Source organism: Solanum tuberosum, unplaced genomic scaffold, assembly GCF_000226075.1.
Source record: "Solanum tuberosum cultivar DM 1-3 516 R44 unplaced genomic scaffold, SolTub_3.0 scf00004, whole genome shotgun sequence".
Lineage (NCBI taxonomy): Eukaryota > Viridiplantae > Streptophyta > Magnoliopsida > Solanales > Solanaceae > Solanum > Solanum tuberosum.
In genome coordinates, this window is record NW_006238930.1 from 2,255,862 (window position 1) to 2,280,743 (window position 24,882).

At 34.5% G+C, this 24,882-nt stretch overlaps 4 protein-coding genes across 5 annotated transcripts; 1 reads left to right on the forward strand and 3 right to left on the reverse strand.

Annotated features, from left to right (window-relative positions):
• Window positions 1-601: 601 nt before the first annotated feature.
• LOC102591944 (protein IQ-DOMAIN 31-like) lies at window positions 602-6,840 on the reverse strand. 2 transcript variants are annotated; one of them, XM_006338411.2, is made up of 8 exons: window positions 6,730-6,840; window positions 6,543-6,598; window positions 5,830-5,951; window positions 5,091-5,375; window positions 4,373-4,576; window positions 3,698-3,748; window positions 1,505-2,534; window positions 602-867 (listed from the first exon to the last, which is right to left on the reverse strand). In XM_006338411.2, exons 3-8 carry the CDS (start codon window positions 5,905-5,907, stop codon window positions 839-841), a joined length of 1,677 nt encoding a protein of 558 aa, XP_006338473.1. In that variant the 5' UTR covers window positions 5,908-5,951; window positions 6,543-6,598; window positions 6,730-6,840; the 3' UTR covers window positions 602-838. The 2 variants fall into 2 exon arrangements, with proteins under 2 accessions (XP_006338473.1, XP_006338474.1); XM_006338412.2 differs by lacking the exon at window positions 6,730-6,840 and having other exon boundaries at window positions 6,543-6,704.
• A 2,613-nt stretch (window positions 6,841-9,453) lies between these two features.
• Window positions 9,454-14,018, reverse strand: LOC102592500 (ubiquitin-conjugating enzyme E2 2-like). The gene is made up of 6 exons (XM_006338413.2): window positions 13,893-14,018; window positions 13,526-13,659; window positions 13,385-13,410; window positions 12,818-12,907; window positions 10,741-10,829; window positions 9,454-9,869 (listed from the first exon to the last, which is right to left on the reverse strand). The coding sequence occupies exons 2-6, from the start codon at window positions 13,648-13,650 to the stop codon at window positions 9,741-9,743; spliced, it is 459 nt and encodes a 152-aa protein (XP_006338475.1). The 5' UTR covers window positions 13,651-13,659; window positions 13,893-14,018; the 3' UTR covers window positions 9,454-9,740.
• Window positions 14,019-16,891: 2,873 nt separating this feature from the next.
• LOC102592840 (uncharacterized) lies at window positions 16,892-17,874 on the forward strand. The gene has a single exon (XM_006338414.2). It carries the CDS (start codon window positions 17,282-17,284, stop codon window positions 17,726-17,728), a length of 447 nt encoding a protein of 148 aa, XP_006338476.1. The 5' UTR covers window positions 16,892-17,281; the 3' UTR covers window positions 17,729-17,874.
• A 727-nt stretch (window positions 17,875-18,601) lies between these two features.
• LOC102593179 (plant cysteine oxidase 2) lies at window positions 18,602-21,540 on the reverse strand. The gene is made up of 5 exons (XM_006338415.2): window positions 21,148-21,540; window positions 20,260-20,378; window positions 19,988-20,150; window positions 19,533-19,763; window positions 18,602-19,182 (listed from the first exon to the last, which is right to left on the reverse strand). Exons 1-5 carry the CDS (start codon window positions 21,335-21,337, stop codon window positions 19,076-19,078), a joined length of 810 nt encoding a protein of 269 aa, XP_006338477.1. The 5' UTR covers window positions 21,338-21,540; the 3' UTR covers window positions 18,602-19,075.
• Between the last annotated feature and the right edge of the window lie 3,342 nt (window positions 21,541-24,882).

Consider the following 24,882-nt stretch of genomic DNA (forward strand, 5'->3'; position numbering starts at 1 on the left):
AGATATATATTAATTATAAATACAGTATTATTTTACTTTTTGTTATTTTAGTTTAGGTTTAAAGTACATAAATGGCCCACTTATCCATGTGTCAAAAAGTAAATGAAGTCTCGCACATCTTTTGTTGGTTGTGCCTCTACTAAAAAATTTCGTCACATTGAACCTTGAATTTCAAGTATCTGTCCACGTCTCTCTTTTCTGTTTTCTTCCCCAAAGGCGATACTTGTTTCTCCTATTTACTTACTATACAACTAATGAAGGGATATTCCATTCTTCTGGGGGCCAGTTCTTCCCATTGCCTCTGTGATTGAAATAGACCTATGCAGATATGTACGCTACAATATTGTGGTCAAATGAGACTGGAGCCACCAGCTACGGTCATTAGTACGAGTAACTCATACATTTGAAGGGGACGGCTTCCACCTTCTTGTCCACCTTTTTTTAAGTCAGTACCACACAATGAAGTGAAATTGTGAATAGAAATGTGTTTATTCTCTGCTACTCAGTAGGTTATGCATAGGGGATATACGCATAAGAATAAAATCTCACTGAGACCAAAAGAGCCGAATGTTCTTCACTCAAGATACAAGGCATATGGGGCTAATAGAAAAAGGAAAGGAAGATAAAGAATATCAAGGAAATCCTGTTAAACCAAGTACAGAGTCTCAACTATACAATAACTGCAAACACCCCAACAACACTAATAGAAACATGATAAAGATGCTTACGATATCAAACAACGGTTATTTGGAATTTGCAAATTTAACCTAATACACAAAATATTGATGTCAACAACACATGCGGTACTAAAGTTCCTTGAGTAAGCCGAATGTTGAACTCATCTCCTCCAACCAGGAAGCACCTTTTCTGGAGGGAGCCAAAAGATAATCATCGAGTCAGTGAAGTGTTCCAAATTGATGAAAGTAAATCAGCTTATAACACATCAATTCTGAAATGATCTAAGAGAACCATTTACCAAAAGATAAAGGCATAAGACTATCACAATGAAGAATAAAGAATAAATGTCAGACCATTTTACATATGGAGTCTTCAACATTTGAAACAGTGCATGCAATTTACTTTACTTTACTTTTGAGAATTCGGTTTTCTTCTTGTTGTCTTAACTTTATGAATGGTCAGAAAGAAAGAATGACGCACCTCATCCAGACCCAAACATTAATAATTACCATACATCATTTTTATTTTTATTTTAAAAGCAAGTTATTCTACAAGTCACTTGAGAAAACAAGCAAGCACATACTTTTCTTGGGTTTGATCAAGATCAAATTTGAAAATTCCCAACTATATTACTCATTCAGCTTAAATGAAAAAAGAAAAGAAAAAACATTTCAAAGTAACACAAAATAACAAAGGCCCAAACAGAGAACTCACATCAACCTACGACAATTTCATTATGTACTCAGCTATTGGAAACAATCAGATAGCTAGAAACATGTAGAGCTACCAACTTGTAACTAAAAGGTCCCTAATCATTTTTTCTTACCGTCTTTCGAGGAGGGCATCGGTCTGGTCTTGTTTCCACCTTTTCCATTTGCTTGCCCTGGTTTTTGAATCCGAGGTGACAATGAGTTGAATTTGCCATTGGCAGAGGATGGTAGAGAATGACGCCGAACAAACCCATTTTCAGCTCCATCATCACTTACCTTGGGAGATCCTTGAGCTTTAAGCTTTGCCTTAGCAGATTGAGTAGCAGCCATATAACTAGGCACACTTGGTGTATTCTGTGAAATATTCTCAGAATTGTCCTGCTTAGTGGGGAGAGACTTCCTCCTCCTAATTCTTTCTTTGGTAGTCTGATCTTCCATCGAGCTAAGTTCCTCATTGACAACTGGGCTGTTTGCGGTGTTGTTAACATCCTCCGACTGCTGCTGCTCAGTGGTAGGATGATCGTGCAGTACATCACTTGGCTCATCCACTGGTACAGGTAAAGGAGCTTCACTTTCAGCCAATTTCTCGATTTCAGGAACTGAATCACTCGTTTTCTCATAAGAATTAACCATCATTTGTTCAACAACATCTGGAGCTGAGGATTTTGATGCTATGGCCTGTGCCTGAGCCTGAGCCAGATTAGGAGTCTGTTGCGCCTTCTCAATTTCTGTTTCAGACCTCTCTGAAGATGTTGCCAAAGCTGCAGAAACTTTTCTTAAATTGCGCTTGACTTTTTCAAGTTCATTTTGAGGCTGATCCTGCACTGGCTCTATGTGATGATTCGAGAATTTCCTTGGGTTGCGTTTAGCCTTTTCTGGTTCAGAGGAACTAACGGCATAAGCATCTCCATTTGATGCTGTAAGAACCTTCTTGACACTTCGTTTTGGTCGTACAGCTTCTGTTTCAACACTCGGCTTGTTACCCTGCTTCTTCAGCGACTTTGCTCCAACTACTTTCTTTGGTTGTGGAAGTGGTTCCCAAAAGCGAGATAGTGACCATCTTTCAAGCCACTGCCAAGCTGAATTAGGTTCGCACTCATCATACTGAAGGCTCAAAGGCATGGCTGTTGGCACTGCCACAAGAAGCTAAAACAAGCAAGAGATTACCATCAAATACAGAATTGTGTCTACATCAGAAAACTAAAGAAATACTTCACGGTCCCAAATAGTTGGCATTATTACTATGAGTCTTAACTGTTTTACAATGATCATTTCAAAAAAGGTGGTTTAAATTGATCATATTTTTAGTACTTTGCGTGCAATTTTGAGAAATGCTAATTTTATTCCAAGGAATTACAAAATGTTAGAATTCATACTGATCATTAGATGAGTTAACTCTCGTACAGTCGTACTTTACCCTCCCCCCACCCCCCAAATTGTTTAGACTTCCTGACTCTTCAAATCCACTTTAGGTAGTATATGGATTCATTTTTATCAGCAGTATATGGATATCCATTGGACCTTTGTGATGCACATACTATGGGTCAGGCTTCGATATTCAAAGCAACATTCTCTCTCTTCATAATAAGTAACTTCAGCTCAACTTCCAACTCTTCCTTTGCAAAGCCCCAGATCTAGGATGGTCATTCTATTAAGGCATCAAAGATGGATTTACGACTTGTTCAACTTTCTCAGAAAATAATGGCAGGCAAAAACCTTCTTTAGATTAGCACAAATAGCGTTAGTAAAAGACATGCAAAATGTTGCAGATCACATAAGAATCCAAAGAGGCACCCTTCAGTCTGCAGCCACACTGCAGTAAATGAAAGCAATGATGCAGACAAATCAGTAACACCTTTGCACTCTGGATATACAGAATGTTGAACCTGTATCAGAAACCAGATTTTCTAACCTTTTAAGATGTGTTACTCCAGTTTTATTTAATCTTTACTCACCCCCTCCTTTTATTACATTGGGGACTATTTTCAAGGTTCCTCAACCTTATATAAGCAGCGCGGATAACTTCCCATACCCATCACCTTATACTTTGTTCTCTGTTTATTGGCACCTCCCTGACCCATCGTCTACCATAAAAGTATAAAAACCCAAAAGTAAAAGGATGAAGCAACATCATGATTTTCTAACCCCAATCTCCTAGTTAAATACAATATCAGCCACACACAGGTCTTCAACACCATCCTAACCTAGGGCCAAAAGGAGAAAAAGAAAAGAAACAACACCTTATAGGAAAAACCTGTGATGCAACGATAACTTGTCAGTTAAAAAAAGGACAGATAGTTCAGCAATACCTTGCGTGGAAATGCATAAGCTGTCAGTTTTGCAGGCCTCTGCTCAGGATCCTGGTTAAAGAAAGAATACATGGAACTCAGAGTCAATATCTGTACCAACATGAATAAATTTGAAATAGCTACTACAATCTGTCAAAGTTGAAACAAGGGGGAAAGAAAAGCAGTAGCAGATTCCTACTCATTCTATGTTACAACAAAGTAAAAAAAAATGAAGAAATGATGAAAAGAAATCCAAATTTTAGTTTTAGTACTTTGCACTCTTTTTTGGATCGTCCAATTTTATGTGCAGTTCCTTTTGAATTATTCAAATGTTATGTGCACTTCCGCTTTTGGTTTGTTCCAATTGTTTGACACACTACTACAAACATGAAAATCAGTTACTCCACTCTTAACAATTATTAGTTTGAATTGGCTGCCAATTTACATCTAAAATATGGACATGATGTTTTAAAATAAAACTAAATCTAAGTTACTTCTTCTATCACTAATAGCGTTACAGGTAAGTCAAGTTCCCTACAAGACTAATATTTAAGCCAAACCAACTCTGTATATGTCCCAGTAAATATCAACTCCATCTTGTTTTAATGCCTATGCTTTTACAATAACAAAAGGAATGAGAATACAAGCAAGTCAGGGAAAAAGAGAATTTAGTAAGACCCGTATTGCAAGAGTTACCTTAAGTTCCTCAAAATTATACTTTCCGAGCAGCTGATGCCCAGGATCTAAGAGTCTAATCCTTCGGCCACGAGCTAATGCCTGAATCCTGACAATCGCCTGCATGCAGCGTAAAGTAGAAACTGCCTGTCTCCTTACCAAGTGCCCACGAATAAGGGCTTGTAGCCTTATGATGCCTTTGAGAGCTCGAAAAGCCCGACGAGCCTGAGGAAAGTTATAAGTGGATAAGGACACGGTCCTTTCAGAGAAAAGAACAATTGAAAGGCAGATCCTGCTTTGAAATTAGAGGAGGAAAAGACATCGAAGCTTCTTCAATTTTAAGTCCAACTAATTTGTTCTACATAAAGGCTAAAGCTATGGGCTTTCAAGAAAAAGTATGCTGGCATGGTAAAAGTGTTGATTGATTATTTGAGTTAACAGAAAAGGTTTCTTATCTAATGCAGAACTAATTTACACAAGCAGATAATTTAGAACCCAAGTGCCCCACAAGCAATGACAATGTAGAGGATCACATAAATTCTACTGTCTCACTTACACAGAAGAAAAAGTTCTAAACTCTTACAGATTTTATGCATTGCACGCATAAACATTCAAATATTCTACAATCTAACAGAGAAGCTATTCATTAGAGTGAATAACTGAAAACAGAATTAAAATCATAATAATCGTACACGTTTTTTTAGAGATTAAAGTTGTAAATTCTGTAATTAAACAGTACCAAGTAGCCCCTAAAGGCTGCCTGTGCTATGGTGGCAGCATGCTCTTGTCTTTTCAGCTCAGCATCATCTGTGGAGATTGTCCCATTTACATGCGGTTCTATATCATGTGTTGCAGAGGATAATGAGGCGGTTTCACATGCAAAGTCAGTGCTTGTACCCTTTTCCAATCCAGCCTGGTCACCACCATTATCAAAATTCTGAACTGGTAGATCCAAACTTGGTGAATCAAGAGAGAGATCCCCCACCGGCGCTTTTGCAGAAGATATTTTCTCACCCGAAGCATCCTTCATACAACACATAGAAGTAACTTAACAATATAGGATAAAAAATTAAAATAACATGCATTATGTTGAAATCTCTAAAGATCTTGGTTTACCAAGTCGTTTCTCTACCCACTCTAATTCTAGATTTTTTCATGCCAGAGTTCCTAAATGTTATCAAACAATATAGAACGTTCTTACTACTTTATAAATGGAGAGAGACAGCAAGAGAAAGAGAGGGGAAGGTATGGTCTCATTTACCAGTGACAATTAATTAAGAAGCCAAATTGCTGAAAACCAGGTCGAACCAAACGAGTAGTAGAATTTTCATGACAATGTGAGAAACTTATTATCATGGAGAACACAATCAGACATAGTTAGGAAACCACCATTAACTATTAAAGGAGGAACAAGAGAGAAATGTCTTTTAGAACCCAGACAATGTTGAATTATGACACAATTAGAAATATCCTCTTACCTTTGATAAATGAGATTTGGATGATTTCTTCCCAAAAAGCACGGCCTTGATCCACTTGGCAGGAGATTTTTTCCCCATTGCAGACAGCAAGCTGCTGAATTAAAGAGGATTTCAACTGAATCCTGCATTATTCAATATAAATTAAGTTCTCCTTAAAACAAGTAAACATGAGGTAATATGCACTAATTCAACTTCAAAACAATCTCTGAAGGATAACCAAACTCTTCCCAAATAGAATCAACAGACACACCAGCTAATCAGCTACAGCTGTAAATGGTGAAGATCTATAAACTAAAGTTAGGGAGCTGCATATCATAAGTAGGGACACTAGAGCATTTCTCATACTGAAATGAATGCCTCAATACCACCAGTCACTCTGAGTCAGCATTACAACAACAGCGCCTACTACTACTACTACTACACCACCAATCAAACTAACAGAAATGAAGAAACATAATGTAAATTTGTAAGCAGTGTCCTCTTCCTGTCAATACACTTAATAGCAAATCCGAAGAAGAAACACAACAATTTCCAGAAAAAACATATGAAATAGGCAAAACAGAGTCTGGTAACTCGGAATCAGAATGCTAAAACGAGTATGACATTAAATCAAGACAAGATCTGTAGTAAAAGCACAAAAAATCCAAAATTAAGGCAAAACAAAAGGTGTAGTAGGGTTTTCGGAGCAAATGTAGCTCAGATCTGAGAAGTACCTGAAGAACAGAAACGAAAGCTCCTGTTTTAAGATCCGAAACTTGGCATAGATGAGCTGAAAGAAGAAATTGAAGAAGAAGAGAGGTACAAATTGTTCAGTAGAATCAGGTAGACTGAGATGAAAGCTAAGAGGAAATAAAAATTGGAGTTGCTAAGAATGGCCCATATGGCCATAGCCATCCATACCTTGAGGAAAAATGGACCCCTCCACCGCTTCTCTCTCTCTCTCTCTCTCTCTCTGGGATTTGTGTAGCAGTAGTAGTAGATGTGAACAGTGATGGAGTCTGTACATATACGATAGAGTACAAATGTATACTGGAGTTGTTATACTATCACTTTTAGTAAAGTTGGTGATTTCCTGCTAATCCACTTTTTTAAACTTTTCATTAACGCGCACTGCCTCGTTTTTTCTCTGTCCACTTTTATTTGTATGATATATTAAAAATAAATTTAAAATTAATAAGACAAAAATGAATGAATACAGATAAAAGGATGGAGTATTATTACTTACAGAAAAAAATTAAAAATATTCCTTAAATATATAAAATTATGTTAATCTCACCCACGTCGTAAACAAACGCTTAAACTCGCGAAAGAAAACAAGTCCTTCATTAGTTAAGGTGTCACTTTTTTAAAACAGTAATAGCAATATGATCATTTTAATTTCAATACATTTTGTTCTTTTTTTTGTCTATGTGGTCTGCTCTACTCATTTGTTTTTGTTTTGTTCCTTTTTCAACATGAAACAAAACAATTTCCTCAGATGACAAAACATTATAACATATCGATCATTCAAATTTCAGTACTTTTTTGTTCATGCCGTCTATTTGGTATTTTCTAGTGTTAACCATGTGATTGTGAAAGGAAAAAACTCTCATTATATAAAATAATATGAAACTTGGAAAAGTACAAAAAAAGCAAAAGTAATGTTAATGTGATACTATTTATAGAGGGATCTAACATTCAAATGTAAATCAATAAAAGTCATTACAAATTACTTATGTAAAAAGAAAATCCCACAAAAGAAAAGGAGATATAATTACCACATCAGTGATAATACGTGTTCAATTAACAAATTTTTAAGTACCCAAAAGGTAATAATTCGAAAGCTCTCTCAAAGTGGTCCCTTTGATTTCAAGAAGCAATAGAGCAAGGGAATTATTATTATTGGTGCTAAATATTAAGTACCATACTAAAGTATAATACAATATCTGACTTTTTTTCTTAGCAAGATAGTTTTTATCAGAAATTCTATTCGATAGGAAGTTTTATCTATCTTGAAATTTCTGCAATTATTTTTTGTTAGGATATAAAAAATAATGATTGATCTCGTAAATACAAATATATAAAAGATGAGGTACTATTGATATTTCATATATATCTATATGTAGACACATTAAAAGGACAAATGAATATTATAAAAAAGAATATTTTAGTGGGCAAGTGTTGGACTAGAGAAGAAGCGTCGTTTAATTGGAGATACGATGAGAGGGATGTAGAGAAGAAGCCTCCAATTTTTGATAAAATGGAAAGACAAGAGCATCCCAGTCCATTAATAATCACTTTGTAATGATTTAAAGCTGCGGTCCCCTTTGGTTCCTTCATTAGGTAGACCAAACAAAAAATGAGTCCATCTCATTATTCCTCAACTTACCTATAGGGATGGAGGGCCCTTCAACACACACCCATGTGCTCATCATCAATAAACATAAACATTAGATGATCACTTCAAACTCTTTTAACTTAAATCATATACTACTAGTAAATGATTCTTCCAGCTTTAATTAATTAAACGAACAATACATCATAACCTATTAATTATTTCTCACCAACACAAGTATCAAATAGTATAATAACTAAATTTAACGGATGAGAAAAAATCACCTGATATTTTATTGTCAGTAGAATTTAAACGTAAGATCACATAATTATCTATTGATTACTGTGTTGCACGAACCCCGGGACTGGGAGATACTATGTTGAGTCACTCGTTAAGTTATGGGTGAGATGGAGAGGAATGGAGCAGCGTGTTAGATGCAAGGAGTAGGTGCCACCGACGGTTTGTTAATTTCCAAACTTAAGCAAACAAGTGGAGTGACGGCACTTATCTTCTAACGGGAAAAAAGCTTACTTCACCGACTTTATTCTTTACGAGATAAAAGAAACTCTCTAGTAATATAGGATTTTCAGTCACATGAAACTGACAGCCAAGCTAACAGACAACGATTATTATTAATAATAATGGAGTAACATCCAACAAGGAGGAACATCATCCACTCGTCCTAAACTTAAAAAAAAAAAAAAAAAAAAAAAGAAACACACACATATGACAATTGCTAGCTAACATGACGATTTCTTTTTAATGTGTAAAATAACATCATCGAATAGGAATTGCAAAAAGAAGATAATAGAGGCTTGAGAGAATAAAATATCTCACTGGGATAGCATAGATTACTTCAGGCTAAAGGCAATACCTCAAACTCTGGCTCATCATTAGCAAGCAATATAGTCGAAACAGATTAGTCAACCACACAATGGAGGTTTCAACAAGCAGTGAGGCACGCCTGTAAAACTCTATAGGAAAAGATCATGATTAGGAATCAAGTAATATAAGAGCAATAGAAATTCAGAAGCTCGAAAAGGCATACACTGGTAGTGGTATGTCTCTTCATGAGGTTTCATAATACTTTTTTGACATATTGTGAGTGTCACTGCAGATCCAATATTAAGTGATTGCTAGTCCTGCAATTCTCCACTACCTTTTTTTTCAACACATCTCATTGCCTGAATTGAAACTCAGACAGGCACAAGAATTTTGACTCCTCTATCTCCTCAAAGTTGGTGCTTAAAGCCCACTTCTACTAAGAATTTATTTTGTTGAGTCGAATGAATGATATTGCACAATTTACATTGGTAAATAAAAATATCAGATATTTATCCATTTTCCATTTTGGAGGTCTCATGATGACCAACAGAAAAAGAGTTTCGTACAATTAAAATACAAAGTGATCAATATGTACACTGTATCAGAGTAACAGAACATGAAGATAAAGACAATCAGAGTTTCTAAACAGCACATAAAACGACAATTTCATGCTACATTTATTATTAATGTAGCAACAGCATGGAGAACACTGCAGCTTGACCTGGCAACCCTACCAGAAAAATCTCTTGTAACAGATTCAGCCAGAAAGATGTCAGTCAGCCGTCCAGCTCTGCTCAACAATCTCACGCACCTTCCTGTTGTACTCACGCTTGTTCTCACTAAACATGCGAGCTGCTTCTGAATTAGCTGGCGAGTTTGGGTTTGGATCACAGAGCAAAGACTGCATTTCAAGAAAGTCAAACATTAGGGGATGCAAAAGTTAATGCGTTCTCAGTTCAGTTTCATTTATGAATTGACTCGACTCCACTCTCACACCAGACAGGACCAGAATTCAATTACTTGATTAAAAAAATGATATGATTCAGATGCTGTAGAAAACTCTACCGACCAAAAAATTGAACTGGACTTCTATGGAAACACAATACAAAGATGGCGGTGACAGAAGATGTTTTAAACTCCCAAGTTAGCGCCTAGATGAAACATAATGTGAAATAGACAGAACGATATCACAGTAAAAGTAAGAACTGCTTGAACCAAATAAATTTAACAAAACAGAAAAAACTTGCCTCTCCAGCAAGTAGAGACATATTCAATGTTTAAGAACCAAGGACCTGAACTGTTTGCTTTAGAGCAAGTTCTTTGTTTAGTTACTTTATTCGTTTGTTAAATTAATTAATTTACCACTCGTAAAAAATGATATCAAACACAGTATGTGCATCTATGAAAATATTTTGTCATCTCGCTGAATCAAAATTACAGATTTCCTGTTCTCATCAGTGTACACTATCCATGTTCAAACAGAGAAATGCAAAGGGGAGCATAACTCAATGAGTGTCCACTAACAGCAACAGGAGTACAGGACAATGAGCTACTTGACCACACAGCTATCATGTCTTACTAGTGGTAAACTATTAGTGCATTATATGAAATACAGGACACAAAGCTACAAAGCTAGACAAGGCAATAAAAAAGGAAAGGGGCTTATAATAAAATAAAACAAACACCAAGAAATAAACTGTACATGTTACATTTCTTTAAAATTCTGCACAGCACGAGGCACAATGATGCATTTAATAACAATATCAACATACCTGGATTGAAGTGAGTATAGCAGCAACATCGTATATAGGACTCCACTGATTTTGCAGTATGTCTAAGCAAATACTTCCATCGGCATAAACTGACCAATAGATAGATAAACAGTGATATGAGAAATCAGCAAAACTAAAAACTACTCAAATTTATACTTTGCATGACAAGGGCCACAAAGTAGAATTCAAGCCTTTTTTATGTGTAAAGTTGAATTGAGGCTAATATAGAAGGCAAGAAGTATCCATTTTGAATGAGTGGGAGATCTTGAATTAACTTCTGAACGAAGGCACAAATGAAAAATAAACAGAGCATAAATCTAATTGATACACACACATTAGATCAATTCTCTCAATAAGCCAATAATTAAACATAAAATAATACAATGCTCCGATTGCGTAGGTGCTGAGCTCCAATTGCTTGAACTGCCAGGTGTAAATAAAAGACAAGAAAAATAGGTGCGGCAAAACTAGGATGTTTGAGGGAAAAGAGTATCGTGGGTGTGGCACAAGTACATCTGCTAAAATTTCAGCTAAAAGTTCCCATGTACTTCTACTGTTCTTTATCCGAATTTATTTCATTTTGTTACAAGGCATTTTGCTCCCTATATTGATATCTCCACTATTTTATTTTATTTTTGATAAGTTTCTCCACTAAATTGATGCTTTGAAAAATGTATAAGCTTAGAGGTTACTGCTTATCAAAAAAAGTATGTGCTTAGATGTATTTAAAAAGAGATAGAATATGTAGTCATAGGGTGAGAGTACAAGAAGTGCAATGGGCCATTGCTTCTTATATTTCGCATACTTTGGACTGCATTATGCATGTAAAATGGCAAGATCAAATCTTGAGACCAATTTATTCAGTGCAAAAAAAATAAAACTAAAAATCAATAAAGTACCTGGCCTAATCTAGTTTAAGATGGAAGAAATACTAAGCTGTAGGTCTTAACACATACACAACTTTACATTCACATGAATCACAGCATATTCAATAACACACAACCCAAGCAGCTACCAGAATATGGCTAATTCTCTCTTATTCAACAACTCCCAAGAAACAAATACTCAAACAAATAACTTCAAGAAACATAGGATTCTGTATGCAATGACAATTACAAACATTCTTGTAACATTTCCATCACCAAAATATCATAATCATTGAAGAAAGTGTCACACCAAAATACTCATTAGAACTGAAACGATGAAATTACCAATTACAGATATATGGGATTACCAATCAGGGTAAATTCAAGGATAAGGATTTGGGACGACCTCTGTAAAGGTTGAGTGGATGTAAGAGTTGATATGTCTTTAAAGGGAAAGGGGAATAAACTACTAAACTCATTATCTGATATAACCACATAACATATGTCCACTGTTCGGTATTGTTGGAGAATGCTCTGTGAAGACTGGTGAGAATTCCCAGGAGGAGAATGCTCTGTGAAGACAATGATAGGAGTTCAATAGAAACTGGTGGGAATAAGCGTCGATATGTTTAAGAGATAAATGAAGGGGAAAGGCACTTTGTTTACATTCTTTATTATTATATAGGCATGAGAATTAGGTCTCAGATAGACTGGCTCTGTGGTGTAACTCTGAGCAAAATAGTTCCACAAGAGTTGGCATGGTGACAGACTACATGGCACAGAATTTAGACTAGCAATAAAGGACTAGGAATAATAGAAGATTGAGGAATTTCTTCACAGATATACAAATGGCCTATTGGTGGTGAAGGGCAGGATAGGATGATACAGAGGGAGAGAGTGCACTACAATGAATTTCAAAATGGGGATTGACAGGTGATGCGGAATGTGTGGCCTATGTGGGATATTAAAAAAACTAGGAAGCTGGCTTCCTTCTCAGTTCACGCGGTGTGAGACGCAATACTAACACTATAACTAATTTAAGAAGGTCCCCGAGTTGATATAACTCCTTGTCGATACTATTAGTCTTGGCACCACAAGATAAACTGAATAAGCAACCTAAGCTTAAAGTTGAAAGTTCTACTTGTTCTATGGACTAGAACTATGTGAAGAGTGGGAGAGAAAGATAATGCAACGTTACTTAGGCTACTTACTATTCGGATGGAACATCCTGGATACAAATCGAACCGTTGGAGGCTTGTTGGGGTAATCCTCCGAAAATTGAAGTGTCAGCTTAAACGTACCTGCATACAAATCAGAAATTTACTAGTCAAAATTGGGGTGGAAGGGCATGCTATAAATCTGAGGGTTCTTGCCCATACAAACAAGACATGCCTGTATCCTCCATTTTAGTGAAAGAGGAAAATCATGGATGAAAAAGAGAGAGCAAATCTTAATTATGGTGGGAAAATGGTCATGCAACACAAACACAGATTCCTAGAAACCTTCTTCACTGGAAAAGCACAAAGCATATGCATTACTCAGGTGGCAGTGATTGTATCAACACAAGATATTCATCCGCATAGACAAGTGTCTCAAAGTGCAATTTATGCATTTAAAAGGAACACAGAAATCACAAAGTAAAGTACAAGGAGGTGTGTAACTATGCATTCAGGTTTTATATGATGGACTTAAGAGTCAAAAATATGCTTCAATTCGTATCTTAGATTGTAAAAAGATACAGGTATAAAAAGATTGTAAATGAAGAAGAATTTCCTCACCTCCATCCCAAGGTGTGTCATCAGGACTGCATTCCAAGAAAAGAACAAGAAACGGAAGTGCATAAGTCAAAAAGAAAGAAGTACAAGAGCAATCATCATAAAGTAGCCGAATTCAATGATTTAATCCATAGGCATGCATACCCGAATATAACAGCATTCCAAAGCATTATATTGTTGTCATAAGGAGCACCACTGATGCCAGCAGGCGGATCCTGCTGTAACCGCTTAAAATCCCTCATCAATCTTTTCCTCGCCGGCGTCGACATCCTCACCGCCTAAATCCACGAATTACAATTCAAGAACAATAAATCAAGAAAACCCTAGATCCCTAAAATTTAGACACAAGAATCTAAAGTTTTCATTTAGAGAATCAGATGCTGTGAAATCGAACGAATAAATCAAGAAAACCCTAGATCCCCAAAGAAATCGAAAATAATTTCATAAATTAGTACTCCAAAGACATAACCATTGATTGAACATTCATATGTGAAGGATGAAGACGAATTACCTGAGTGTTAAAAGCGGCAAGAATTTCAATGAATGTAATTGGTTCAGAGTTGAGGTTCTTGTTTGCCTGCTTATGATAAATGTAGACTTTTGCGTGATATGTAAGCTGCTCAGACACATCAGGTATCCCGATCTAACACCCAATATATATATATATCATATCATCATCATATATTATTAAAAGTGGAAAGCATCAAATACAATGTTGGATTACCATTTTAGCTCTATATTAAATAAAAATGTTATAAAATATTTAATTAACAAAATATTAAATAGTAATCATATCACATATTATATTGTACTTAAAATATATATTTTTACATAAAATAAATACATTAAAAAGACAATTATTCATTATTAATCTTCTAAAGAAATTGTTGTCTCTTTACATTCTCCACTATGATCCTTGTCTTTTCATTTCACATATGTATATCTTCTTGTTCGTTACATTTTGTTTTATGAGTTTGATAGAGAGCATAGGAACATTGCTCTTTCCGATGCTCCATTCATGTGTATGTTCTTTTAAGTTATTTTTTATTTTGTTTCTTACTTCTTACTTGTCATATAATTTATATTGTTTGATTGATGTTTAAGATTTTGATCTCTGGTATAAAATAAAAATTTTAATTTTGTGTCAATAGCTTAAGAGATGATTTTTTTTATTGCAGGGAAAATCAATTGATGAGATGCTTCTGTGTCAATCGCATAGAACTGTACTTTGAGTTGTGCCAATACAAATGGGGTAAGTGACATTTCCTTCTAACGTAATTTTTTTGTTAGCACAATATTCTTTGTTTGGTTTTTCTTTTCTTTTTATTTTATTTTGTCAATAGTAGGTCAAATTTATTGAATTTTCATATGCAGATTCATGTGATTTATTTGTGTGTAAAGCTAATTAAGTATTGAATTTTGATATTAAATGTCATAACCCAATAAAAGTAAAAAATGTATTTATGAGCTATGGCATGTTGAGTGATTTGATATTCATTGCCTATTTGGCATCACTTTCTTTGTCTGAATTTAATTTTTTTAATGGAGCTTTCATCCAAAAAGAAAGAAGGGAGGATAACAACCCATGTTAAGAAAGAAAGGAATGAATACAATATCATATTTTGGTTATTTTTCTCACAAAATTATATTAACTTTCTTTGCTTTAATTTAAAGGATTATTTTAGTTATTTGAGCCATAGTTTATCCCTCCCTTTCTCATTCAGAATTTATATTACTTATCACTCACATGTCGTAATATTATTTTTTGTCATGTCTTTTTTTTTTTTGACAACATAAAACAATACATGTCTTTTGTTTCTCAAGTACAGTTTTAACAATACAGTCGACAAAATATAAATGAAATGCTAAATTCCTTTTCTAACTACAAAAACTATTATAATTGCGTTGAGTCCGATCAAATGAAATTCGTTTAGAAATGTAATATTGATTTTGGAGGTAGGACAACTGTTAATTGATGATATGAGCATATTAAGCCTGTAATCTATGGATTTAATTAACTTAATTATTTTTTGATCAAAACATAATCATCATATCATCATATATTATTAAAAGTGGAAAGCATCAAAGTACAATGTTGGATTACCATTTTATCCCTATATTAAATAAAAATGTTATAAAATATTTAATTAACAAAATATTAAATAGTAATCATATCACATATTATATTGTACTTAAAATATGTATATTTACATAAAAAATAGATACATTAAAAAGACAATTATTCATTAATAATCTTCCAAGGAAACTGTTGTCTCTTTACATTCTCCACTATGATCCTTGTCTTTTCATTTCACATATGTATATCTTCTTGTTCGTTACATTTTGTTTTATGAATTTGATAGAGAGCATAGGAACATTGTCCGTTAGATATTGGATGTCATTGATTTTTGAATATATTTATCATATTGATGTAATTTTGAAAAATACTCATGCTCACTAGTAAGGGATATACGCGCAATGCGTGTGTTGCGCGTGACCAAATACTAGTATATATATACACCCTACTCCTTCGCCCTTCGGTTTCATTTTACTTTTCGCACCTACGAATATTTATTTTTAAACCATATATTTTTTTTAAAACATAATGTTCAATTAAATATAAACGTATAATTAAGGTCGAAGGAGTAACATATTATTTTTTGATAGATAATTTAGTAGGAGTTGAATATGAATAAGTTGATATTCTAAAAAGAATGGTATATGAAAGTTGCGAGCCTTTTTTTCATACTCAATTTTTTTATCACTTCTCTAAATCGAAGGTTATCTTAGCATAAGAGATTTTCTTTTCAACCGATTGAGTCGAACTACAAGCAATCTGATTCTCATGTTTAGGGATATGTAGGCGAGTTCGATGTTGAAAACTCGACTGTAGTCCAACTTCTCCTCATTCTATTCCCATGTTTTTCGATCTCTCCATAATTCGATGTCGAGATAGCTTTTGAATTCTTTAAAAAATCATGCGTCAAATCAAGCATCATGTTGAAAATGGCTTGAATTCACATATATACATGAGATATGTAGAGAACCTGATACCGGGATCTGGCCATAACCTCTCAAAGTCTGTACCAAAATCTCTTTTCTAAAAGATGAAGATGCGGTCGAACAAAATTGAATTTGTCAATTTTCTTTGACCAGGATCTCTTTCATCGACCCTACCCAAAGAAAGAGACAACTGTTGACACTCAATTTTGGTCCTTCACAATATAGATAAATCATTGAGCTTGTTTAATTTCAAACGAATTGAAATAACTAGTTTTATAAAATTCAAAATATTTTTTCAATTATTTTTTAATGTAATTTTGACATTTTAAAAATAAAATATATGTTTTTATATAATTATGTATATAAATATATAATTAGTAATGAATTATCAAAAACAGTCTCAAAAAGATTTTATTTTTACTTAATTATTTGACGTTTATATTCTTTTGAGTTGATTAAGTTAATTATTTATTGTTTACATCAACAAACCAATACTGAAGCCAGACCCAATTCTCCCAACAATACAATACGCGTACACCAACGACCCTTCTACTTCGTCGTCTCCTTCACAGAACCAAACGACCCGAACCCAGCAACGCGAAGAACCCAGAACCCGACAAACCTTCGCCAAATCACGTATCCTTCCGTATGAAGACCGTTGGTGTCTCAATCTCAGTGCCGCGTCGTCTCCACCTCAAGAACCAGACGGCTCTCGTTGGTAAATTGTACGATTTTAACTCATTGGAGCCTTCTCCATTTCAAAATTTGATTTAATTTGACTCTGCCTCGTCGTTTGGGACCCGAAATCCTCCCCACAATTAAAAATTTCTCTTTTTTCAACTGGATACTAGCAATTAGCAAAGCCTTTTCGCCCAAATAGTTTCAGGAGGTGCTTCAATGGCAAAATCATTCGATGCCCAGATGTATCTGAAGAGAGTCGGATTAGGGAAAGAAGATTATCACTTCTGGAAGCAAGTGGGAAAGGCTTTGCTCTGTACTTACACTCTGTTTGGTGTGGCGTGGGTGTGGAATGAAACTTCGCCGCTTGGTTGGTGGACCTTAAAGCCACGGCCAAAGGAAGAAAAAGAATTAGCACATCTTTACGAACGCCGGAAATTTCCATATCCAGGTGACGACAAGGCCATGGAAGAATTCGTTGCCAAAGGTGGGATGATTGGGACTACCATTGGTCCCAAGGGAATCATTGAATCTGATAAAGACTCATACAATTATCAGAAAGCATTGCAGGATAAGAAAGTTGACCAAGAAGCCTTCAAGCTGTGGACGAGGATGAGGAATGAGGTCATTTCTGAGCTTCAAGAGAAAGGGTTTGATGTAGAGTGAGTGAATATAGTTAATTACTGTTAATCGGATTTGCTTCTCTCATGCTTATACCTTAATTGCGCACTTTGTGCCTTGCAAATTTACTATGTATTTATGTATTTTGTAGTTGGATGTTTAATGTGAATTCATCAGTTTTGTCGTTCAAATGTGTGCTGACTGATGACTATCTTTAAGTTTCTTGACCTGGATCACCTCCTAGTTGTTCTCTTTGATAATATAGGAACTCTTTTATGGGGTTATCTCAGCAAACTTCTTGTTTGTTTCATTTAGGTCAGTTGGAAGTATCTGTTGGTTTTCATATTTGAAAGTATGTACTAACCTATGGCTTTGTAGGTTCACATACATTGCAGAAATTTTTCTGTGTGCGCGTATACACACCTTTTGTAGGCTGAGAATTTGATATTACTGATGTTTACCATGCTCAAATGCCAGTTATCTAATCTTGTTTAGTTAAAAAGTTAATTCTAGTTTTCTTCATGCCTATGCCTATCTCAATAGACAGAAAATAGTCCACGTCCTAGTTGAGGTGTTCAAATTCGGGAGAATAGAGATGACTTGAGCCTAAAATTAAATTGGAACCTAATTAACAATCATGTGCACAAGTTTAATTTGGAGGCACAAAAACTTAATGACGTAAGATATCAAAAACAGATCTATCCCAATTCATTGGTGAGGCACAAAAAACTCAAATCTTATATGATATCAGTAGCAAATATTTTTCAATTTCTTTGTTCACCAACCTTATTATATTATCTGAACATGCATGAGAGTACCATGAGAGTGTTAAGAAGTCCCACATGGACAATTGATATCATTGACATCCTTGTATGAGCTTGATAATCCTTACCCTATAAGCTAATTTAATTTTTGGGATTGAATTCAATCTATAATCCATTTCTTTACAATGTCAACCATAATTATCGTAACGCCCCTCAATCCACTTGAATTACAAGCCCACTTCTTATTGTCATATTCAGATTCCAGGGCAAATGTTCCTAAAGTATATGTAGGACAACCTGAGCTACTACTAGTCAATAGCAAATTGTACCATAAAAAGAGGTACTTAGACAAATGCTAAAACATGACGCTAAGTCAGAAATATGTAACTGTTGGGGGAAAAAAAACACTACTGCATCAAATTTTCGCCATGACCTTCGTTTGTTTCCTCCGGTCTGAATATGTACACTAGCAAACCGCAAGAAGGGAAAACAAAGAAAAATTAGGGAGGAAAACAAGGGTAAGAAAGATGAGAAAAGGAAAAAAAAAGTTTTTTTTCTTTTTTGGTTCTGCTTCACTGCCAACTTTCGTCATCATCCACAGAAATTCTCTTGGTGGGGATAATTCAATTCACTTAACCATTTTTGGTCCCTTGTACAATGCTCCAACTACAGTCAAGTCATCAGGTTTTTCCCTCTCTTTCAGCCATGCATAGTCACCCTTCTGTTCCTCGGGAACTGAAATCGACAAAAAAGAGTTTGCATAAACTTGCTAGTCCGTATATATAATGCCCTTTCAGGTACACAATCAAAATCAATTTACCATATTTATTAAAACACCCTGTCAATAAAAAAGATAACAAAGATTCTTGTTGTCTGATCATGTGATCCCAGAAATAGATTGAAAATCAAGTTGCCAATTTTATAAACACTCTCTTAACTGTTCTGGGAACTGTCTCCCCACCCGCCAACAATTTGGAAAATCAAATCTCAATGTTGTTAGATTCAACCTTTTTCACCAAGGACTTTGACAATTTACACTAGCGCTTCGTTAAAAGCAAGGACGAAAAAAAATACAAGAAGTATACCGGAGATATTGGAAAACGGGAAGTCATAGTAGTATTGACAGTGGCGACCTTCAGGATCACAATATGGTGGGCCAAGCACATCCAGCACGGCGCAAGCTGTTTTTGCTGTGAAACAATGCATATTACCACCATCAGCCGGATATAAGATGGAGGTCTTGCAAGGAGCTCTAAACGCTGAATTCATCTTCACTTTTGCTAGACGAATTCCAGTAGTAGAATCCCCAAGTCCATCTGATAAGGAAATAATCACCAATAAGTTAGGCCCCCTTTGATCCTATATTTTTAAAATACATCAGTTATACAAATGGTATGCAAGAAAATAGAAAGCAATTGGATTTGGTTCAGCAGGGAGATTTTCAAATACAACATCATCTTATGTGACAAGTTTAAGACCACAAGATATAAAAAGATTATAGATACCCTCAACAAAGCAATCTCCAACTAAAAAAACTTACTATCTAAAGGCTTAGCAAGTGGAGTTGGTTCAGCAGGGAGGTTGTCCACCCAGTCATACGATTTTATGTGCATTTCTCCAAAAAGAAGCTTACTAAAAACCGTCATTCCAGGGTGATCATGAAGTGGAATGACAGCTGATGGGGGCAAGCAGAAGATACCAATCTGTCAAAGAAGCAAAAACGCATTTATAAGCCTCAAAAAGAAGACACTGAAGAGAAGAACATACACAGCCTGATTCATTATAGTGAAACAATGCACTTTGGCCACTTACTGAGAATTTATCACACTCATGGAGGTGCAGGTACGTTATTGTAGGTGGTCTGTCATATCTTATTGACTTAAAATATGGCATGTTCGGTCTCAAGCCAACGTCTGCTCCAGCCATGGTATCTGCCGATCATACGAGTTATTAAGTAATTACATTGTGTCTAAATCAAAACAAAAGGGAAATTTGCATTCACATCAAAACAAACTAGAAACTCATAAATTATCACGTCACCCCTACCTCTCCTCCTCATAAAACCTTGAACAATCACAAGCAAGATAAACTATTGAACTACAGGGAAAAAAGAAGGAAAAAAAGCGTAGCAGTTATTTTCCAATAAAACATTCTGAAAATAGTAGTACTCACCAAATTTAGAAAGAAATAACAGTTGTATTTATCCAAACATTTACACAGTCCTCATAAAACCCTCAAATAGCAAAGCAAGGCAACCAGATTCTGTCGTGCTAAAATTGGATACATCAATCAAAATTGTCCAACACGGTAATCACCACCATAATATTGATGGTTGAACGCATAACCAAATGTAGAAAGACATTCAACTCTTCTTCAAACATAAGGTCCTATATGTCCGCTACGAAACTAATGAATGAAAATCACATGTAACAGCTCAATTATTTTAATTTTTGGCACCCATTACGCATTCCTCTGTTGGGGAATTAATTAACTCACTCCCTTTTGTAATTTAAAGAAGACCAAAATTGGATTCCAAAAATGGTTATACTAATAGCAATGCCCGATTGCGAATCAAATATGGTCCACATACGCACTTTAGAATAAAATAAAAAACGAAACTGAAATTTATGACGCAACAGCAATTCAACATTAAACCTAGGCTAAAATAAATTACTCCTACTAAGGAAAAGAAATGTATACCCAAAACTTCCTTGAGACGTTCAATCTTTTCTGCAGATGGTACAACACCAGGACCACAATTAGCAAAGGTTTCTTTGCAAGTTTCATAAAGTCTTTGAACCGGGGAAATCATCCTCTGTCTTCTCCGGTTCTTCTTCGAATCGCTATACTCTCTGCCTCTTCGTTCACACACATTTTTGTCGATCCTCATCCTCAAAATTGAATCAATTTTTTTCTCTTTAGCTGGAAATAATTCAAGAAAACTATGATCTGGGTATCGAGTGTGCTTAGATATTTACTATGTGCATTTTTTATGGGTAAATTGTTTGATGATGTTGGAGTTGAGGGGGTTAGTTAAATTGTATTGTATGTTGTTGAGTATAAATGAAGAAACACAGCGGAAAAAACTAAAACCAGGGGCTATTTCCTATGGGCTCTGCCACTAGACTGTTTTTTTTATATTTATTCTTTCCCAAACCCCCTTTACTTACTTTTCAGATTGTCTTCCACCCCCTAATCTTTTTCTTAATTTAACCTTTTACCCATTTCTTTTCCTTTTTACCGCTAAAGAACGATCAATTGAGAAATTTTTATTAAAAAGTCCACCGTACATGGTATCAATTAAATTAATTAGATAAATAAAATTTAACCATCAAGTGATTTTTCCACTTTGATAGAAATAAACAAGTCAAATAATAACCAACGAGATAAAAATATGAATCTTGATCTATCATTTTTTTATTTTGATATGATGCGTATTAATTAATTTAAAATAAGTAAACCTACCCTACAAAAATACAAAGAATCATGCTTGACATGGTTTGAAATAATATGCAATTTGACGGCTTGCAATTATGCAAAAAAAAAGTACACTCCGTAGCATATACAATTCGTATAAAATGTTTAATTACGTACGAAGGTAGCATCGATCTCTTTTGAAGAAGAATTATTTAAATAGTACTAGTGATCTAGACAATGAGGGTATGAACCTAGTCATTCATTCTACCTACTTTTTAACTGTCACCAATTTCCTTTTCATTTTTTGTCTATATACATTGAATGTTATGCCACAGCCTTTTCTTTTCTTTCTCAGTTTCTGATACGATATCTAACCTAAAATCATTATTACTGTATTAAAATATGCACATAGCTTTAAATAATATGATTTTCTACTATCAATTATAATTTGAATCAATCCAATCTCCCCCCGACTTTAATTATATATATATATATTATTAGTTAATACATGTAAAACGTGTGAAACATTTTTCGAGTTTTCGTACTATAAAAGAGACAACAAAAAGATAGACCAAAAGGAATAAATTACGTACAATAATTGAATTAATCCCCTTAATTTTCTTTAGCTCTAGCATTGCGTGCCTAGGAAGAACATATTCTCTATGAGTATAACAACTAATGTGTGTGAAGAAGTAAAGGTAATTTGAAGTGGAATTTTGTTTGATTTTAATTTTAATTTTTCACCTCAACATGGCTACCATGCAATATAAAAAATGGCTTAAGTCATGTACGGCCCCTTAAAGTTGTCCGCATAATTCACTTAAACACCTCAACTAAGGCTAGTACCTATTAGACACTCTAATATTAACGAATTTGTACCTATTGAACACAAAATGATAATAAAGTTTTAAAATGTTGTGTGTGTAATTCACGCGCACTATCTTAAAAAATATAACAAATAAAACTGCAGCATGTGGCACATGGGCCAATCTAATGAATTTTCATTTTTTAAAAATAAAATAAGAACTCCAACCTTTAATATTCCAAAAAATTAATTAACAAAAAAGGAGAAAAAAGAAAAACCCCACCCCCACCCCCACACAAACCCACCCACCTTTCTTCTTCTTCCCTGTTACCGGCCATCCTAATTCCTCCGACAACAAATCTCGATTTTCTCCGGCGACAGCAAAACGAAGAAACAAGAAAATCTCCCCCACCCCGCTGTCCCAAATCCACCCACCTAATCATTTGTCTTATCCTCTTCTTCTTCTCCGTCATGTGTTACCCGTCATTTTCTATTCCTCTGAAATTTCTTATTTTTTTTCTTTTTATAATGAACTATGGGCTATTGAAATCAAGTAAGATGCAAATAGTGAAATAAATTATGAAGCATGATAGATTAATGAAATGATTGTTGAGATTTTTTGTGAAAAATAAATCGATGTTAATAAATTATTTCGAAATCAACGACAAAGAAAAATCAAGAGGATTCAATGAATTTTATCAAATTTCCTGATATCATTTTAAATATATGGTTGGTGATGTTTGTTGATCGAAGTGACCGGAAAAAAGATGGACAGAGGTTGCTTTTATAATTCCGATGTCCCATTTTTTTTTCTTGTTGCAAATTCTTGCAAATTTTATCAACATTCAATTTTTATTGTGTAAAGAGTGCAAATTAAAATCGAAGAACAAAAATAAACAGATTATAAAAAGCTTGAAATGGGGCGAAGAAGACGACCTTGGTATAGCCTACAGGGGTGAGGATGATGTTGCTTTCTTTTTAGGTATAAAACATTATCTTAAATAAAAAATTTAAATTGTTTTAATTAATAATACATGTCAAGTGTCTGGGGAGAAAAAACAATTCACGCGCTCGATTTGCGTGAATCACAAACGATTTGTCATGTAGGCAAAAAATGCTTAGACGGTTCAAATATGGGGTGGTAGAGGTGTTCAATAGGTACTAGGTGTAGTTGAGGTGTCTAAATGAATAATGAGGACAACTTTAAGGGGTCGCATATGACTTTGGCCATAAAAAATTGTAAGTATTTATTATTTCACTACACGAACACTTCGTAATCTCACAGCAGATCTGCCTATGGAGTAATGACGCAGCGTACGGCTTAAAAACCATTCAAAAATTATTACTACTCCTTTCGTTTCATTTTATATGAGTCAGTTTAATTTATGTGTTTTTCATTTGTAGGAATGGAAAAGGGGAAGTTGGCCATGCTCTATCCTGTCGATGACAGAAATGGGAATATTTTTTATTGAGAAGTGTGTAGACATATTATATACTGCTAACATCACCAGTATCCTGCATGCATTGAAGTGTTGTTTTTCTGCTACTACTATTATATATGTCGTCATCATCAAATCTTAACTGCTGCAACGTGGCATCCATCCCATCCCATTTCCTGACCATTTGGAAAAATCTCTTTGACGTGTCACATCGGTTATTTCTATGTGTATGTATATGTCAGAAAAACAGTGACACGCACTTCATATATCATATATGGCCTGCTGGTATTGCCTATACCCACCTTTGAGAAATAACGAACATAATAAGACTACTTTTATAATTATAGTATCAATGAAGGCTTCGGATAGTATATTTCTATTTATTTGTATGTTTCACTTGTGAATATACAAATAAAATAAGTATAGTATTTATATATTTAAGAATTTTTTAAAACTATGTTTGTATATTTCGTTTATCAATATATAAACATGATAGTTTATTATGATTTTTTTATAAATTGTGTACAAATAGATAGGGTAATATATATACAGTATAAAATTTTGATTTATACAATCAAGAACCGAATTATACAAAATTCTAAATTTATACAAATCAAACGAATAACAAGAATTAGGAAAATTGTAGCTGCAAATTACAATTTTCTGAAATTATAGCTATAGTACTTAATATATGCTAAAGATTTGCTATTCTGCATAATTTTGTTCAGTTACGAAAAAAAAAAGGTTTCATTTTATCTTAATTTGTGTGGTACG

Coding starts and splice junctions, on each gene's coding strand:
- LOC102591944 (XM_006338411.2), bottom strand. CDS start 5,907: ATGGGGAAAAAATCTCCTGCCAAGTGGATCAAGGCCGTGCTTTTTGGG. Junction 5,376..5,829: donor CCAAATCTCATTTATCAAAG/GTAAGAGGATAT, acceptor TGTTGTATGAAG/GATGCTTCGGGTGAGAAAAT. Junction 3,749..4,372: donor ATAATTTTGAGGAACTTAAG/GTAACTCTTGCA, acceptor TTCTTTAACCAG/GATCCTGAGCAGAGGCCTGC.
- LOC102592500 (XM_006338413.2), bottom strand. CDS start 13,650: ATGTCGACGCCGGCGAGGAAAAGATTGATGAGGGATTTTAAGCGGTTA. Junction 13,411..13,525: donor TGGAATGCTGTTATATTCGG/GTATGCATGCCT, acceptor CTTGGAATGCAG/TCCTGATGACACACCTTGGG. Junction 12,908..13,384: donor TGACACACCTTGGGATGGAG/GTGAGGAAATTC, acceptor ATTTGTATGCAG/GTACGTTTAAGCTGACACTT.
- LOC102592840 (XM_006338414.2), top strand. CDS start 17,282: ATGGCAAAATCATTCGATGCCCAGATGTATCTGAAGAGAGTCGGATTA.
- LOC102593179 (XM_006338415.2), bottom strand. CDS start 21,337: ATGAGGATCGACAAAAATGTGTGTGAACGAAGAGGCAGAGAGTATAGC. Junction 20,379..21,147: donor ACGTCTCAAGGAAGTTTTGG/GTATACATTTCT, acceptor TATGATCGGCAG/ATACCATGGCTGGAGCAGAC. Junction 19,764..19,987: donor ACTTGCTAAGCCTTTAGATA/GTAAGTTTTTTT, acceptor TTTCCTTATCAG/ATGGACTTGGGGATTCTACT.